General features: G+C 30.0%; 4 protein-coding genes across 12 annotated transcripts; 2 read left to right on the top strand and 2 right to left on the bottom strand.

The window, feature by feature from the left end:
* Positions 1-4009: 4009 nt before the first annotated feature.
* On the top strand, positions 4010-7239 carry LOC125059646 (COP9 signalosome complex subunit 2). 5 transcript variants are annotated; one of them, XM_047664155.1, is made up of 9 exons: positions 4010-4144; positions 4212-4338; positions 4522-4716; positions 4788-4913; positions 5179-5346; positions 5497-5671; positions 5801-5939; positions 6155-6487; positions 6713-7239. In XM_047664155.1, the coding sequence occupies exons 2-9, from the start codon at positions 4285-4287 to the stop codon at positions 6855-6857; spliced, it is 1335 nt and encodes a 444-aa protein (XP_047520111.1). In that variant the 5' UTR covers positions 4010-4144; positions 4212-4284; the 3' UTR covers positions 6858-7239. The 5 variants fall into 5 exon arrangements, with proteins under 5 accessions (XP_047520111.1, XP_047520113.1, XP_047520114.1 ...); XM_047664157.1 differs by having other exon boundaries at positions 4022-4144; positions 4224-4338; XM_047664156.1 differs by having other exon boundaries at positions 4042-4144; positions 4198-4338.
* Positions 7240-7377: 138 nt separating this feature from the next.
* On the bottom strand, positions 7378-10661 carry LOC125059647 (arrestin domain-containing protein 4). Of its 3 annotated transcripts, none has more exons than XM_047664162.1 (7): positions 10645-10661; positions 10117-10286; positions 9665-9781; positions 9370-9587; positions 8794-8976; positions 8301-8486; positions 7378-7963 (listed from the first exon to the last, which is right to left on the bottom strand). In XM_047664162.1, exons 2-7 carry the CDS (start codon positions 10235-10237, stop codon positions 7799-7801), a joined length of 990 nt encoding a protein of 329 aa, XP_047520118.1. In that variant the 5' UTR covers positions 10238-10286; positions 10645-10661; the 3' UTR covers positions 7378-7798. The 3 variants fall into 3 exon arrangements, with proteins under 3 accessions (XP_047520118.1, XP_047520117.1, XP_047520116.1); XM_047664161.1 differs by lacking the exon at positions 10645-10661 and adding an exon at positions 10396-10587; XM_047664160.1 differs by lacking the exon at positions 10645-10661 and having other exon boundaries at positions 10117-10587.
* Positions 10662-12402: 1741 nt separating this feature from the next.
* On the top strand, positions 12403-16472 carry LOC125059776 (tubulin gamma-2 chain-like). The gene is made up of 10 exons (XM_047664330.1): positions 12403-12575; positions 12646-12848; positions 12975-13121; positions 13268-13404; positions 13711-13905; positions 14320-14440; positions 14755-14886; positions 15098-15280; positions 15677-15863; positions 16192-16472. Exons 1-10 carry the CDS (start codon positions 12527-12529, stop codon positions 16203-16205), a joined length of 1368 nt encoding a protein of 455 aa, XP_047520286.1. The 5' UTR covers positions 12403-12526; the 3' UTR covers positions 16206-16472.
* Positions 16461-19020, bottom strand: LOC125059779 (alpha-endosulfine). 3 transcript variants are annotated; one of them, XM_047664334.1, is made up of 4 exons: positions 18735-19020; positions 18416-18461; positions 17997-18110; positions 16461-17696 (listed from the first exon to the last, which is right to left on the bottom strand). In XM_047664334.1, exons 2-4 carry the CDS (start codon positions 18452-18454, stop codon positions 17505-17507), a joined length of 345 nt encoding a protein of 114 aa, XP_047520290.1. In that variant the 5' UTR covers positions 18455-18461; positions 18735-19020; the 3' UTR covers positions 16461-17504. The 3 variants fall into 3 exon arrangements, with proteins under 3 accessions (XP_047520290.1, XP_047520291.1, XP_047520289.1); XM_047664335.1 differs by having other exon boundaries at positions 18416-18477; positions 18810-19020; XM_047664333.1 differs by having other exon boundaries at positions 18810-19018.
* Positions 19021-19416: the final 396 nt, after the last annotated feature.

Raw genomic sequence — 19416 nt, 5'->3', positions numbered from 1 at the left:
TTGATCTATAGTCGTATTTTTAATTAGACGAAGCCAACTGACAGTAGCTAATGTCACTTTGTAAAATAATGTTGCCATATTTAAAGTAATAGTGATGCGTTCAGGGGGTCTAGCCAAGATGGCTTAACGGTAGTGTATGTAGAAAGTCGAAAACTAAATTTGTATGAAAATGACAGCTCGTGTCGACAGTCGGTAGCCTAGGCCCTAAAGGCGTGAGTCGGGATACAATAAGCGACGCCATGACAGTGCTACGAAAAGACACACATTAACGCTTACGCTATTCGGTAGCCAACGACCAATTAATGTTTCGGCAGTGTAGAAAAAACGGCGTTTCTCCGCCATGTTTTAGCGTGATCTCAAAAGCTGCTGTTTGCAATAATTCAGTACAACTATTGCCATCTTTAATGACTACCGTTTTAAAAACATGTCATATTTTGGACGTTTTAACGAAATGGTTTCTATTTTTTTTTTATCTGTCTTTTTTTAACGTTCTCGTGTAATTGTAATAATTTAAACTAGAGTTAATATTTTTAAGTTGAGAGTTTTAGTTTTTCTATGAATCAATGCGAGGATAACATAATAGACACAGATAAATATGAAAATATCAAGAAAATCAGCAAATTAGTAGAGGTAAATCCTAGTTATATTGGATATCTTTTATTGATATTTATATTGCATGTAAGTTCATGAAATTGTTCTTTAATTTGAAAAATACATATACCATTTAATATTGCATATATTATGTAATCACAAAGTAAAATGATTGTACATTTTATTTGTATATTTCAGATGAGAAAGCAGTCACTAATGAACATAATTAGAAGTTCTAAATATATTTTATTGTAATTATAATAGAAGCTGATAATGATATAATATTGATTTAAATTAATCAAAAAAGTGGATTTATACTTTATGAACTTAAGAAATATAAAATCTAGTGAGCAATACTAAGTAATGGTAAGCAGATATTTTCTTTAATTATTTACTAAGTCAATATACTAGAGAAGTTATTATAATATTGTTAATGAATTAGAAGTTTGAATTCAAGTCCCTTGAGAGTTACTGACATTGTTTGGTTATTAAAAACTTTAATTGACAATAAGCAGCAAAGTGACAAATTAAGTATATTTTTAAGTTTAGAATTAAGTAAAGAGTTTTAATATTAAAGTTACCTATTGAACAAACCTTGGACCGATCTCAGTTTGGTTTGTCAGTTTTCTATTTGATCAAAGTACTAACTAAAATATTTTCTTTTCAGAAAAAGAGAAGCTAATAAGACAACTAAAAATATTAAAAAAAACCACAAATGGACAAGTTTTATTAGTCTTATCTTTTATTAATTTAAGTGTTATATTATGTACCTGAAAATGGGGAATGAAGCATTTTATGAATAATGTAAAAAATAAGACAAGTGGAGTATGAAATAATGGTTGGTTAAGTAACATTACCTCATGAACAGGAAACAGTAACTGAAACTATGTTCTTCCACATTTAATCTTAATAAGTTCAGCAGTTTGAATGTTAATGAGATATTATTATAAACAAACTAGATTTGTAGATTTTGGGAAGAATTATATCTTTAAAAAAACTATTATTATTTACAATTGTTGTGTTAAGGAAACAATCACTGTTTTTTTAATCGCCCAGGATGTATTCATAGTAACTGTAGGTATCATAGTAATTTTATGAAATCATCACAACATCTAACGTTAGGTTTTATGAATTGAAATTTTTTTGGTATATAACAGCACATAAACATGATATTGACATTGCTGCAAACTAACACTTACATTTATTAGTTAATTATCTACATATATAAATATGAATAATTGAATACATCTACATTAGGTAGTAATGCATTGAATTTGGTGCACCTGTGTGTATTCAGTAGTAATGTCTGTATTGTTTAATAAGTTGTTACATATGCTTATTTTTCTATGTAGACTGCATTATGTTAAGGAAGATATTTGGTGCCTTATTTTAATAAAAAATAACCATAACTGAAACATTTTTATTTTGCTACCTATTTGTTTAATATTCCTAACTGTTAGTAGGTACGGGTCATATGCATTATCTGTATATTCTTGTAAAATAAACTAATATTGTTAACCACTTTAATGGCTTTTCCTACTAAAGAAGACAGGTAAATTACCAAAAATAAAACTGACAAATACATAACATACAATGTTTATTCATTTCTTACTTAAACAGATTTTGCATTTACATATTAACTAGTAGCAAATCACTAATATAACCAAAAGTTAATAGACATAAATATTAACTTTTAGATTAGATTTATATCTAAGATGTTGGAGCATCAATATGGAATCAAAGGTTGAGTAAGGGTTATAATTTCATACCAGACTAAGTTTCTATTTTATAATTTTTATTAATCCCTCTTTTCATTTCATTGATTACTTGCTGCTTTTCAATGCTCACTTTCTAAAAGTATAAATTTATTATAAACAATAAACCTTTATGACTCTAACATAAACTGAAATTGTTTGTTGGACATAAACGGAGATAATTCCAACTAGTAGCAAATCACTAATAAAATCTACACTTATATATAAATCTGCTTACAAATTGACATTAAAAATGTTCAAGCACAAACACCAAACCTAATTAAAGCTTAAATCAAACTCTAATTTCAGTGTTCACACTATGTTTTTATTCTATTGTTTTTTAATTCCTTGGACTATCCTTCTATTCCTTATCAACTTCTAGTCATCCTTATTTTCACTCTTTATTTATCAATCCACAGTACAATTTCTATTGTTTCTTCTAAGCGGTAACAAAATATGTTGCTTCTTCATTTTGCAGATTAGTTGTAAGATCAAATCCATAAAATATCAAAGTATGAGTACTACTTATTATTATATAGCGCGATTATGCAATTTCAAAATATTGTATTTATTTGTAGCCTTAAATTTCTGAGAAAACATGAAACAAACCATAATTAATTTAAACATGCAATTAAATTCATATATTCACTTTGCACCTTCCGTAAATTCCACTTAAATCGAAAATTGTTCCGACCTTGCTGACATTCTAATGTCCCTTTTGCAGCTTCCAATAATTGGAATTTGCAATTATTGCAAATTTACAATAATATTGTAGTTTTAACTTTTATTTGTTTATAAAAGTGACATTAGGAATACATTTAATCCAGAGACAATATGACGGAATAAGGTGCTACGAACAGCAGCTCGCATCTACGCTGTCGACTTTGCGGTAATGTATCGACATGCCTCTTGGCTACGAACGAAGCGTTTTCGACAGTACGATTACGCAAAAGCGGTAGTGTATGTAGAATACTTTTCGACACCAATATGGCTAGACCCCCAGTTCTTGTTCAATCAGATGAATGAACAATGAGTGTGAATAGTCAATCATTTCAAACAATAAAAGAATATTATTTCTATTTCAAAATTGTATAAAAGTGCTCTGATATAAGTTAGGTACTAGTACTATGTAACTACAATCAGTTTTTTGACGTCTTATTACAAAGCGCGGCGCGGCGACTAGTGCCATCACCGATCATTAATTCAAGGGTTTTTACTTTTTTTTTTTTTTTTTTTTTTTTAATATTATGGCAACAGCTTCAACTTTATGCCAGTTTCAAGTAAAAGATTGGGAAACTACACGCGAAAAAAAATAAACAAAGACATTAAAAGGAAATAAAGGGATAAGCTGGTTAAAAATAAAATATGTACATAAACATATTACATCTTTATATTATTATAGATTATGAAAGAAGATAATACATTATAATACAATAAAGGATAAAGCAAAAGGCAAGGGGTTTTTACTTTGTCACAACACTATTTTTATTTCATTAAAAACTGACAACACCGTAAACGTCAGTTGACTTCGTCTAATTAAAAATTCGACTATAGTTATTTGGTGCCTTTGGATTGTCGAATGTCATTTTTGGCATATAAATATATTATCTCTTTAAAATCACGATGTGATTTGACATTTCCAATTTCCTCTTAATGTCAATTCTCAATCTCATTACTTTCAAGTAATAAGTATCAACTATCAACTATCACATTATCAATACTGTACTCTGAATGCCGACTTAATATTTTATAATAATACTTTATTTATACTAATTCATGTGATATTTAATTTATCATAGGTAGGTCAAACACATAACCTTTCGTTTGATACTTTTTAAACACAAAATGATAGACATTTAATTGCAGTTGTATCACTAGTATTCACAAAGACACAGGCACTGTATTGTAGATAATTGTTAGAGCGCGCGTTCGCCTCATAATGTCTGACAACGATGACGATTACATGTGTGAAGAGGAGGAGGACTATGGCTTGGTAAATATCCCATGAATTCTTGGAATACAGAATAGAATATCATATTTTGCATTATGATATTCTAAACCAATATCGTTCTAGAAAACTTACCTATACTTCGAGCTTAGCAAGCTCTGAATAATAAAGCTAACACTTTTGAGTTATCTTTGAGAAGAAGATATTTATACCTTAACTATTTTTAAGGAGTATTCTGAGGACAGTAACTCGGAACCAGATGTAGACCTTGAGAACCAATACTACAACAGTAAAGCTCTAAAAGAAGATGAACCAGCTGCGGCATTACTGAGTTTCCAAAAAGTTTTAGAGCTTGAAGGCGGGGAGAAGGGAGAATGGGGGTTTAAGGCTCTTAAGCAAATGATTAAAATAAATTTTAAATTGGTAAGTGATTTTTTTACTTAAGATTAAATATTTTACTTAAATTCTATTTCAGTATACTTGTATTTTTATAGGGAAATTTCATGGAGATGATGACAAGATATAAACAACTTCTTACATATATTAAGAGTGCAGTTACAAGAAATCATTCTGAAAAATCAATTAATTCAATCCTTGATTACATCTCCACGTCTAGAAATGTAAGTATATTTACTACAATTATTGGATCAAAAATAAAGTAGAATAAATTTTCAACACTGTAAGTATAGTATTCTTTTAAAATATAATATTAAATCAACATGAGACAGACACAACATTGCGGTGCTGTTACCACTTTTTAAAAAGCTTGTGAACCTTCTATATCCTAATTATTTATATTTACAAATTCATAATCACAATTGCAATATATTCTTTTGTTAAACTACAATAATTAAATACTCTATCAAACTCAAGTATTTCTTACAGATGGAGCTTCTTCAAGACTTCTATGAAACTACTCTTGAAGCATTAAAGGATGCAAAAAATGATAGGCTTTGGTTTAAAACAAATACTAAGTTGGGAAAATTGTATTATGACAGAGGAGATTTTAATAAATTAGCTAAGATTCTTAAGCAACTACATCAGAGCTGTCAGGTATATTGTAGATTAATTACTTGTTTCTCAATTCAAAATGACTCCAATCTAGATTTATAGTCCATATATAATATCGGAAATATAAGTATTTCATGTGAATATGTATCTATTTTGTAATAGTATTAACACTTAAGGACTTTAAATTTTCAGACAGATGATGGTGAGGATGACCTTAAGAAAGGCACACAACTTTTAGAAATCTATGCTTTAGAAATACAAATGTACACAGCACAAAAGAATAATAAGAAATTAAAAGCGCTTTATGAACAATCACTGCATATCAAATCGGCCATACCACATCCACTCATCATGGGAGTTATAAGAGGTATGCAATTGTAATTGGGTAGAACCTGACCTTTTAAAAAATTTACATACTTAAAAGTCTCTTAAATTTTACAGATGTACTGTAAATTTAAGAGACTTTTAATTAAAAAAAATCTGATGCATTTTGTAGAATGTGGTGGTAAAATGCATCTGCGTGAAGGAGAGTTTGAAAAAGCCCATACAGACTTCTTTGAGGCGTTTAAGAATTATGATGAATCAGGAAGTCCACGTCGTACAACCTGTCTAAAGTATTTAGTACTGGCTAACATGTAAGTTAGCTTAATTACCCTATTATACAATCTTTGCTGTTTATTAGTGTTATATCATATACATCGCACATCATATATCTTTCTCATATAATTTATAAGCTGATCACGTAGCAAAACATATTTTTACAAATAGACAAATTCTCATTTATTATTATTTTAGTTTTTAATATTATTTCTAAATAAGTCAAATTTACAAAAGTTTTTCTTTATCTTAGGCTTATGAAGTCTGGCATTAATCCATTTGATTCTCAAGAAGCAAAACCATACAAAAATGATCCAGAAATACTCGCAATGACAAATTTAGTGATGGCATATCAGAATAATGACATAAATGAATTTGAGTCTATTCTCAAACATAATAGAAACAATATAATGGATGATCCCTTTATCCGGGAACACATTGAGGATCTCTTACGAAACATCAGAACTCAAGTTTTGATCAAGCTAATTGGTCCATACACTAGGATTCATATTCCTTTTATATCTAAAGAATTAAATATTGATGAGAAAGAGGTGGAGAACCTCCTTGTGACGTGCATACTTGATAAGTAAGTGTATATATATAGTTCTAGTATATATATAGAATCAATTAATAGCTTTTCATTTTTAATTTTTACCTGATTATTGCAGGAACTGTTTCAAATATTAAATAAATTTATTAAAAAATATGTAACTGAATTAGCAGACTGCAAATGCTATGTAATTCAAACGCGAAACACAACTGAAAATAACTTGATTATAGATGCTTCTAATTTTCCAATGTCACTTTTCAGTACTATTAGCGGTCGCATCGATCAAGTGAACTCAGTGCTGGAACTAGCAAGTAGTACCCGCGGCGCAGCGCGATATTCTGCCCTTGATAAGTGGACTACGCAACTCGCCGGCCTTCACTTGGCTCTGGCTAACAAGCTCGCTTGACTTTTGTAACAACCCTTTTTACAAAGCCTACCCTCATGTCATTGGCAGAAGTGGTACAACTTTGTTACTAAAGTTCAGTTTTAAGAAAAATCAGTAGAAATGATGATAGCTCAGTTGTAACAAAACTATTTTATTTTGTAATTACTATCATTATACAACCTGTCTTGACAGTTTTAGGATTTCCAATTAGTATCTTCTGAAGAAAACAATTGAAAAATAAAGTTTTATTGAGTTAATTGTAAATTACATATTTCACCCATCATTCAGTCCTAATAATCTTTAATTATTCATATCTTGGTCCCAGAACTTTATCTTAGTGCTCTTTAAAAAAACCTTTTTAAATACATTTGAATTGTTGCCTTAATAAAATGAGCAGTTTACAGTTCCTTCTTTCATTTAATTAAAATTACGGAAATATACAAATAGATCTTTTATTCCACTCATTGAGTAAAATGCTGTTATTTTAATAAAATTATAGAAGTAGTGGATTGTCATTGATTAAATAAAACTTTTTTCTACAAAATTAGTAATAATATTTATTAATTAATAAAAAATTCTTATGTAAATAAGTTGAGTACAAATGGACGGAAAATATATCACAGGTTAATATACAACGTCATTAGAAAACTATAAAATTCCAATAAATGATTTAATCATATAAGTACATCATTAATATTATCATACCTCTTAAGAGAATATAAAAAATTGTTATCATACTAAATGGCACTAGGTCTAAATAATGGAAATGTCTGAATTATTGGAATGTTAAACATTACAAATTAAGGTATACAAACTTATGCCAACATAGTATTAAAAAACTTAGGGCTAAAAAGATTCTGAATTGTGTTTTTTTAAACAGTTTATAAAATATTTCTATAGAATTTGAAAAATAACTAATTGAAATGCATAATCAACCTCTTTTTCCATGAGGTTTTCATATATTATGTCTGTTTCTCATTAAGCCAAGGTCTAAAAATGGGGAGAGTGCTAGGGTAGTGAGTAGGAGGATGTGCCTCTTCATCATCATCACGGAATGGATAGGTGCCCAGCAATATGGGTAACTGTAGTTTAATTTCTTTTTCTAAACTTTTCGGCTCAATAATAAACTGTAATTTAAAAGATTTTTTACAATGAATAAACATAATATAAGCTACACTCTCATATATATTGTAAGCAACAAAAATTTATCTTTATTTAAAAATCCTGAATTTAGGAGAAAAGTAACCAACATATTGCATACTATTTTGTGTTCTAATCTATTGAATGTGTTTGTAGATAAAGAAATTGAGATCTAAAAGGGTGCCAACTTTTTTATTAGTTATAACTTATGCTCGCAAAAGTTTTAAAACTCTACTTGGCACTGGATTACTAGAAATATTAGATATTTGCTTTCTTACATTTATTGTAATGAAAAGTTAAAAAGCATAAGAAATATGTACTTACAAAGACGTCATACTGCACTGATATTAAATGACACCCACGGAGATTAGTAGGCGGCAGGGGTGGTACATAGAGTAATTCCCCTCGCCACCGGTCTGTTTCACCTGCCCGAGTCTTGCCGTGCGCCAAACGAGATAATTCGCGGACCTCACGCGCTGCCACCTTGCCATGGGCAATGTATTGAATTGTCTGCAAAATATGTTTTTGGTAAGAAGCAAACACACTAGATGCTTAACTGGTACCTGTCCATGGAATTGGAGGAATTAAGCAGTTTTCAAAATAAGAAACATTGACATTATTGATTTATTGACTAGTAACATAATATTAAATATGATATGTCAACGAGCATTATTAAAAATATTAAATGCCATATTTATCCATTCATTCATAAACTCCGTATTTAAATTGGGTAATTTGAAATACATTCCATTAAAAATTTATTGTGGAATTTAATTAATATTCTTATTGGTATCATGTAAGTCACACAAAATTATACCTCTGTGAGCGCTGCTCTTGTACACCTTAGTGCTGTTCTTGAATTGTTGACAATATGTGCAGATAGCACAACACTCTGCCCAGGTATATATGCGCCACGATCCAAAGAAACGCGACAACGGACAGACCCACCACCCACACATCCCACACCAAGCTTATGCTCTACTTCCAACTCAAATTCTTGCTAAAATAAAAAAGGAAACCCTATATTTATTTATATGCACTATTGACTATGTTTTCTAGGCCTTTCAAATATTCGTTTTTTTTTTCATAATATAAGTTTTTATTTATATTATTTTAAAAAATTCAATAAAATGAAGTCGAAAAGCTTGGCATTTCAGAAGTTCAGTCATTTTTTTTACATAATTTATACATGACATGGCATATGAACATTTAATAGTCTGGAACAAATGACTTAATTAGAAACCAATTTTCTACTTTCACAAATATCTGCCTAATGTAAGGCTATCATTATTTTTACAATGAATCCATAATGTTTCAGACAATATTTAAAAAAAAAATTAATATTCAAGATAAAATAATCTTGAAGATGATATAAATGATAAAAAGTACTTACTGACAAAACAGGAGGTTCCAAATTAAGATCAATAGGATTCATAACTATAAAAACTTGTTGATTCTTGTGTGTTAATCCATTTGGCTCTCTTAATGCAGCTTTGCAGAAATACTGTACCCAGCCATGTGTTCCAAGAAATGTGGAAGGGAGGCCCATTGGCAAACCTAATTTAAATGGAAAACTGTGGATGCCCGGTGACAATATAGATGCGCTATGACCTGTGGGTAAGGAAGTTCTACTATGATATAGATAGCTTTGGAAAGACATTAAGATATTCTCATAAAATATTTATTACCTGGTTCCCCTAACAACCTCATTCTAAAATCAATATAATTTTCTTTGTCAAATAATCTCTCATGTCTACCAGAGCCCACTCTCACTACTCCTTCCCCAATCACATGGAAATGTAATCCTAAAATAGTTTTTTTATTATCAATCTAAACATAAATCATAATATAATAAAACTATATATGTAACACTATATAATTTGACTTTAGATAACTTATTTTATCTATGTCCTAAAATATTTCATTGAAGTAGTTAACCTTCCACCACCCACATAATATTTTATTCATGTAATAATTAATTGGTCAAATAGCTCACTTAAAAACATTCCAAAGTTAATATAAAATCATTACAATAAAAGTCATACATCAATTTTATGCAAAACATATTATATTAAAAGATTTAAACATTACCAATGTTTGTACTCACTAGTGGAAAATTACAACTATCTTATATACTCACCCAATACAGGAGTGTCATCTTGTAATTCCATCAACACTTTTCCTGATAAGAATTGACCAGGAAAATAAAGTAAAGAAGTATTATCGAACACTATTAAGAATTTTAACAGCTTTTTGGGCATTTTTGATGGGACGGTTATACACAAGTTTCAGATTTCACACTTAAAAAGTCTGCGGATGAAATAATACCTAAATTAACTTCGAAAAAAATAGATATTACACGGCAACTAGCGACTTAATCGTATAAGTTAATTAGGTAATTGTGAGTTGCTTTAATTACCATTTAACACACATACATAGGATGACATTATTCAAATAACTTTTCATTTCTCAAGTCCACTTGTAGGTGGAAATTGAGAAATACCTGTGAAGGTCAGATGAAACTTCACTAGAAACAATACAAGTTCTAAACACCAAAAATGTAAGATTTTAAAGATAAAATTAGAAATATAAATATTCTACAATACAATTATAGTACCTATTGAATTAACTTATTTATCTATTTTAAAAAGTAAATGATAATACTAACACTAAACACACTAAGTGACAAACCTCAACTTGTTGACAATTGACTAAGCATTAAGTAATAATTTAACATTAAACTGAAATGCACAGAGTAATTTGAAACTTTATAGTTATTTTGATACAAATTTAGTTTTCGACTATAGATATTTACACCAAGGCTGAATACACTCTATAGGGTCCATGACTGTTCGTTCGTGGTCCGATCTCAGTCTGATGATGATATTATAAAATGTTAGATGGTACAATGTAATAGTAAGTTTACTAAATTATTGTTTTTTACAGATATCCATCCTACATGAACAATGACCGAATAAGCCTAGTGGCTCCAAGGATACCGAATTCAGTTTTATACTTCTTCATGACAGGTTATACTCCTCTAACAGCTGATTTCTTAATAATTTTATTATTTTAACCATTCATTCATATTTCATTGCTTGTTGTTCAATGTAAGATACCAATTTATATTTACGACATAATTTATAATTATTTAATTGTTTTACATAACTAAATTCATATCGATAGCTTGCATTTCATACTTGGAGAAGGTTAAAATATTATTAAATTAAAAACCATGCACCATTGATATATACAAAAAACCCAAGATGCACAGTCTCGAATAAAAGTAACGCTCGAAAGTGTCCCGAAACACTATTTCTGTCCCTTTCTATAACAGTATGTCTGTAACAGTATATGTTACAAGCATATATTATTGCAAAATCAACCTTACGCGAATTGCTTAAAGTTGTTATTACAACGCAGTGTATACGTACTTAAAGGAATAAAATTTTACGACCGACCGTGGTCGGTAGGACAAGGTATTGAGTGGAGTCGAACATGACTTTTTTATGAACGAACTGTGAACGGTATAATAGTGTGTATCCTCCAGGTTAAGACTACATACTTTCTAGTTTCTTTTACTATTTAGTATTTATACTCCGGTCAATTTAGACATTCGAAGTTACATAAAGTCCCAACAAGCTGAATTTCTGTGAAATTGTTCAAAACATAATTATAAACAATGTCTAGAAGTTCCCCATCATTCCCGTGTAAGGAAATTTTTTTATTCAAAGAAGAACAAGAATTTGAAACTTACGAATAAGACGAATAAACTTCAACACTTTTTTTTAATTTACATCGCTTTTATCTTTCCCAATCTTTGAAAATTTCCGTTATTTTGCAATAGTTTTACATCAAACAGGATCACAACTGACCCGTGGTGTAGGCCTACTGGGGAAACCACATTAAAAAAACGCGCTAAGTACATTACCTCATAGGTGGCGTGGAAACGTGTGCATATTATGACGATAACAACTTTTATAACTTTTTGAATTGTTATATCTCAGAAACGGTGGCTCGTAAGAAAAAAGTATTGATACATTTTTTATAGATAATTTTATGATCTACAATTTTGTCTGAGGTACTTTTATGATAAAACTTACCGTTTTGCTGAAAATCATGAAAAACTCATTTTTTTGACCTTTCAACTTGAATAAAAAAATTTCCTTACACGGGAATGATGGGAACCTTCTAGACATTGTTTATAATTATGTTTTGAACAATTTCACAGAAATTCAGCTTGTTGGGACTTTATGTAACTTTACTCTCATTTTTTGGTCTAAATTGACCGGGCTATTAGGGATTCTAGAAGTTAATAAAAGGACATTTGTAACTTGAAAGATACTGAAGAAATAATGTATTATTGTCATTTGTCAATTATAATCGTATCAATGAAGTGTACTTACGCTGTCAATTGTCAGTAATGATACAGTAATAGTTAGTAGTTAAAATATGACGGTTAAACAAAAACATTTAAGCAATTTTAGCGATACATAGTTTTTTCAGATTTCATTCATTAAAACAAGAAATATATATAAAAATCTGAAAAAATGCCGAGTGAAATGATTACTCTACAACTTGGCCAATGTGGCAATCAAAGTAAGCAATATAGCACTATTTATTAACTTGAATATTTTTTGGCAACATGTACATGTATTTATTTTCACAGTTGGTTTTGAATTTTGGAAGCAGCTTTGCATAGAACATGGGATATCTCCGGAGGGAATATTAGAGGAATTTGCATCTGCGGGTTCTGATCGTAAAGATGTGTTCTTTTATCAAGCAGATGATGACCATTACATACCTAGGGCAGTGCTTTTGGATTTGGAGCCTCGTGTCATACACACTATAATGAACTCCCCTTACGCAAAGGTATATTTTAATATTTTTTTAAAATTAATACTTATTAAAAGATATATTAATTGTCATTCTGTTAAAAACTTCAGCATAAACGGTACTAATATTGTATCAATTCATATTAATGAATCTATTTTTCAGCTTTATAATCCAGAGAATGTTTACTTATCAAAGCATGGTGGTGGGGCTGGAAACAACTGGGCATCTGGTTATGCTCAGGGTGAAAAATTGAATGAAGAAGTCTTTGATATCATTAACAGAGAAGCTGATGGAAGTGATAACTTAGAGGTAGTTTTTAATAAACATAACTAATGTTGTAGAATGATAGAAAAATATTATAGAATGATATCATTAAAAACTTAAGAATAACATAACTGAGGTATACCATTGCTGAAAGGAGAAAATTTGTAATGATATATAGTTTTGATCAACAGGGTTTTGTTTTGTGCCACTCTATAGCTGGAGGAACAGGATCAGGTATGGGATCATACATATTGGAGCACCTATCAGACAGATTCCCTAAGAAGCTGGTACAGACATACAGTGTGTTTCCTAACTTGGATGAAATCAGGTATTAAATTGTGATTTAATTTTACTTAATATAGAATTCTCTGCTATTATAATAGAGATGTCTATATTTAGTATACTCCATATTATATATAATAATAAATGGAAATAAAGCCTGTAGGTTCAATAAAACTGCAAATTCATTATACTAATTACATCTAACTCATTTTATTTATTACTATACTTATTGCTATCCTTACTGCTATAGTTTCTGGAATGCTTCATCAACCATTGAAAACTAAATTATTTAAAAATATTAAAATAATTACATTAATAAATAATACAACTTTAATAATTCATACCATTTTAGTGATGTGGTTGTCCAACCGTACAACTCTTTATTAACTTTAAAGAGATTGACAGAAAGTGCCGACTGTGTGATGGTGTTGGACAACACTGCTCTCAACAGGATTGCTAGTGACCGATTGCATATACAAAACCCATCATTTGCACAAATTAATACACTTGTGTCCACAATTATGAGTGCTAGTACAGCTACATTGAGGTAAATTCTACAGGGTGTTTTATAAAATATAAGCCTTTGAACACTAATAAAAAATAAATATTTTTATTCCCCTAGTGATTTAGAACAGGGAACCGGGATCCTTATCAATTAACCCTAAAAAAAGAATATGATGTCTGATAAGCCAAAGAAATTTTGAGAGTTTCAAGAAATTTTTGTCTTTATTTTTAAGATTCCTTCCTAAAAAATTATGTATAAGAATAATTTGTTATCTAACTTTACTCGCAAGCCCAAAGGCAGCGGTATCACTTATATGTTCTATTAAAAAAATAATAGGTACTGTAGGTAACTTAGTTTACAAATTTTCATTTATACTTGTAAAAAAATTTTTAAGATACACGTATAAATGTTAGATGGTAAAATGTAGTAAGCTACCTAAATTATTATTTTTTACAGATATCCATCCTACATGAACAATGACCTAATAAGCCTAGTGGCTCCACTGATACCGACTCCACGTTTACACTTCCTCATGACTGGTTATACTCCTCTCACAGCTGACCATGAACTAAATATTGTATGTATTTTTTTTTTAAATTATTAAAATTATATTATATTTAATTGTTTTAAATTATTAAAATTATATCAATAGATTGTATTTCATAACATACTTGGGCACCTCAAAATTACATACTTGTTCTACTATGTGTAAGTTCCCTCAATCCAAACTTTCTAACATTACTACAGTATCTGACACATGGGTGGATCATCTATAATATCCTGAGATGAGATGATTATCAATATATTTCTTTTTTTATAACCCTTAAAAATATACCGAAACTACAGCAAACTTGACAGCAGTAGTATTCTATAAAATGTTTTATATTTTAGGCTCCAAAGATTCGAAAGACAACTGTGCTGGATGTAATGCAGAGACTTCTTCAACCAAAGAACATGATGGTATCACTGAGCCCCGATAGAGCAAACCAACACTGCTACATCTCCATACTGAATATTATTCAGGTATATTAAGTCTTAATATTTGTTATATTAAGTGTCGTTGCACTAAAAATAATAGAAAGTTGCATTTACTTCCTGTTGCCATAATGGTAGTTTTTCTTAATTTTGAATCATAACAAAAGATTATTTACATTTTAAATTAACTCTTTAAATCACTTTATTCAAGTTGTTTCAAAAGTATTTAAAAGCCTAAAGTTGTTGGTTATTTTTTTAGGGAGAGGTAGACCCATCTCAAGTGCATAAGTCTCTACAACGCATCCGCGAACGGAAACTGGCATCGTTTATTCCGTGGGGTCCAGCCTCCATACAAGTAGCTTTGTCCCGACGCTCGCCCTATGTCACAGCATCGCACAAAGTGTCTGGCCTACTTCTTGCTAATCACACAAATATTTCTTCAGTAAGTAATAAAAGTATTTATTTTACAGTAACTTTTTTGTCAGCTTATTGATAAAATACAAATTCAAAAAAGTTAAGAAAATCTTATATATAAAATTCTCGTGTCACAATGTTCGTTCTCATACTCCTCCGAAACGGCTCGACCAATTCTTATGAAATGTTTTACGTGTATTCAGTAAGTCTGAGAATCGGAAAACATCTATTTTTCATCCTCCTACAAATTATATACATGGCAGAACGACGTTTGCCGGGTCAGCTAGTTCTATTTACAGGACATAATATTTCATTAAACACATTCTTGAAATTGAATTGGGCGATTGTTTAACAAATTTATTAAATTATCTTGATTTAACTGGACTTTTTTATTTTTATTTAAAAATATATAACTTGTTTGCAGTTATTTGACCGGTGTCTGCAACAATTCGATAAACTGCGCAGGCGCGAGGCTTTTATAGATGTGTTTCGCAAAGAGCCTATGTTTCGGGACTCACTGGAGGAGTTTGATGAATCCCGTTCAGTTGTAGATGAATTAGTTCGGGAGTACCAGGCAGCTGCTACACCTGATTATGTCCATTGGAATCCAGGTTGGAATCAAGTTACCCTGAAAGGGGCATGGTGCAGATTCCTTTCATAGAAACAAATTTCTTATCAGTTTAATACACGTTTTTCTTTACCTAAGGCATGGCGGTTTCTTCTGGATATATAACACAGAAAGAAAATTCCGATTTTGAACACACAACCTCAGTCAATACTATCATCCAACTAAATTACTAATATCTCTACTTCCAAGACAACCGTAACTGTAGTAGATGTTTGGAAGCCTATGCCCTTGAAGGACCACATATTCTATAGTTAGTGTTTTTAATAATGTATGGAAAAAAATTGTTATATAATGAATCTTCTTTTTTTCAGAAAGCAGCATCTAAGGATAGCCTAAGTGTCAGTGAATGACATCAACTAGAGACTGACGTTGAAGTATTCTTAAGTTACATTTAACCAGTGCCATTAACTGCATGTCTCGAATTTGTTAATCTGATAATGCCATATGTATATACATACTCATGCATAGTTTTAGGATTTTACTAACTTCTTGTGATATAAAGTATTGAAGCGCATATCAATTTAGTTTGTACAAATTGATAGATCTGATTGTTGGAGCAGGTTATAAAATAAAAACCACATTTTATTATGTTTTTATTTGTATAAGTCTTATTTTAAGTCTAAATCTCAATATTCTTTACATCAATGGCGTGCTGAGTGATAGGGTTTTGATATAAATCACATGAAAACAACCTAATTTACAATTGGCTTTCAAAGTCTAGTGTTGCATTTTAATTTATCAAAAGTCTAAAATTCCTTCTTAAAACATTTTATCCATGATAATGTAGTTAAATAGTTTTGCAAATATTTCTAAGATTGGATATCATGTAAAGCACCATTTTATGAATGAGCGCTAAATGGGATAAGGTATTTCAATGTACCATAAATTTAGTTTTCAAAATATCATTTGCATGGTTGAGAAATATTAAAATAATTATTTTATAACATGACAATAGAGAAATTATAGATGGACTACAATATAGATAAGGCTTTGATAATTCTATTTTGGAAATAGTCAATATTAAAAATAACTGCATTTTAATACAATAAATGGATGAACGAAAATGCCGAATGTATTCATTTTCACTTTAATATTTTTTATCAATAAACTATGGCAACACTGCTTTTAAATATTACATACCACCTAAAAAGTGACCATGGATGGCAAATGTTAAAAAATTCAGATCACTGTCACATAGTTACTGTTATCTATAAAAGGTTAGTAGGCATAAGACATGTAACTTAGCAGGAGGAACTAAATGTTAACAGCACATTTTTATCAGTCACCCATTCATGCATTTAACAAACGTTTATACCTAAATATAACAGTTGTTTTTAAACACTTGTCTCATTTCCAACATTACATGAAAACGTGTAGTGTAAAAGTAATTCAGAAAAGATGTCTCATCATAAATAATAAGGCCTCATTGAAAGCAACTTAATGTGATAAACAGTTTTAGAAAAAAATATATCTTTATTAAAAACTGATGTAACTAATAACATTACATCGCTTGTACCATTGTATTGGTGAACATTGCAATGTATACAAGTGAAGGATGATCAGAATGGAGTTGGAATGCAAGTTACACATCTATGAGGCCAGAGCATCGTATCTGACAGCAAGGCTAGGAGGTCTGACTGGAGGGTTGGAATTTTGGCTGAATTATTGATGTTTTCCGTAAGGGCACAGTCTCAGGCGTAGGGATAGCATCTCCTGTAGGCAGCTTGGCTGGTGCTGCTGGGGCTTTGAATGGTGCAGCTAAGTTACCAGGCCTTTGCTTTGCCATTTGATAGTCACCAGAATCAAAGAACTTTTGCTGCAAGAATTTGAAAAAAAAATAACCCCAGTCAATGTCAAATCTTATAGCCAGTTCATTATTAATTTAAGATGAAACTGTTGTTTTATTACTAATTGGTAGCTATTACCAAAAATTCAAATTGTTGAAAATTTGTACACAAGTAATTCTAGTTATAGTTACAAAATCTCTATTGTAAGTTGTGACCATGATTATTTTTCAAATTCTTTATTTGCCACACAATGACTAAACATTATTAATAATTCAATATTATTATTAAGTAAGTATAAAAAATACATATTAAAAGTAATATCTACTTACTCCTTTTGCAAGTCTCTTCTGTAAAAAGGCAGAATGTGAACCACCTCTTCCTAGCATTGCATTTGGAAATTTAGCCTTGAGTTTTGCTTCCTCCAATTTTTCCAACTCTTGAGGCTAGATAAAATTAATAAGTAAACAATTGACATATCTATTAATAAACATACTATATAACTAGAAAAATAAATACTTCAATTAAAGAGGAACATGTAATGTACCACTGAATGTCTCTCTTGTGATACTGCTTACAGATCACTGATTATATTAATCAAGTTTATTTTTAAAGATTTTTATATATGTATATAACTATAATCATAGTTGGTACCTAATTACTATAGCTTCTGTAGCTAGGTGATTGTATAGTTTCAGTAAGGAGTTTTAACTAATAGAAGTAGGGATATTTTTATACAATTACAACTTACATCTTTTGGGGGATCATTCTGGTCTAGTGTGTCACTCATTGTGTATCTAAGAAGAAAAAAAACTGTTTCAAATTTTAGAGATACTTTTATAAGCATGCAATTCAAGGGGAAACCAAGGTAAGACAATTACTAAAGAAACATTGCATGTATTGAAAATAAAAGATTACCCTCGATTGCATCCTATTACGTTAAAGAAATAATTCTTAATATCACGAATGCATATACCCACAATAATTTTAAAAAAGTGATTATACATACAAGTATTATTTTAAGAAATTACAAACTAAAATATTCAGAATTTGTTTATTTTAAACTATACCTGTAACAATGATACAATAATTTGACGTTGAATAAAATCGAAAATATTATTGTTAGGTACCGAAAAGTTGTTTACCTTGATCGGTCACAAGAAAGACAATCTCGCGTGTCCTTATAAAGTCAACTAGTTACATCTATAAATTGAAGATGAAAAGTTAATCAATTTTGTAGTAAAATAAAGAAAATCTGATTTTCGATTCGACAATGGAACGTCTGATAAATTTTGTACAAAATCGGCCGTTCGTGGTTAACTTTCAAGTAATCGTGAATCAAAAAATATGGCGTTCAAAACTTCAAACCACAAGTCAATTGTTAGATTAAAACCTATTGACAAATGAATGTCAATTGTACTGAAATTCTATTTAGTATTGCTTATGGTTACTAAATAGCCAATAGGGAATTAGGCTGATTTGGCGGGTAAACAGGTGTTATCTTTATTCTTAAATAAAAGAACTATGAGGCCACACTAATCACTACTATTATATTATATTATAGTAACATTTGAATCATTACCAGTAAACTTAATATATACATATATTTACTCGAATGGAGGAAAGATAAATATTCTTCCCGCCACTATTATCACAAACACCGATACTGTAATGTCAAGAGAAGAATATTTGTTCAGAAATAACGAAAAACCCATAGACATTGATACTAAGCTGAGAGATTTTATAAGATTT

Source organism: Pieris napi, chromosome 20 (genome assembly GCF_905475465.1).
Source record: "Pieris napi chromosome 20, ilPieNapi1.2, whole genome shotgun sequence".
In the NCBI taxonomy this organism is placed as follows: domain Eukaryota; kingdom Metazoa; phylum Arthropoda; class Insecta; order Lepidoptera; family Pieridae; genus Pieris; species Pieris napi.
The sequence above is the reverse complement of the archived record's forward strand: the minus strand, read 5'-3'. Positions and strand labels throughout refer to the sequence as shown.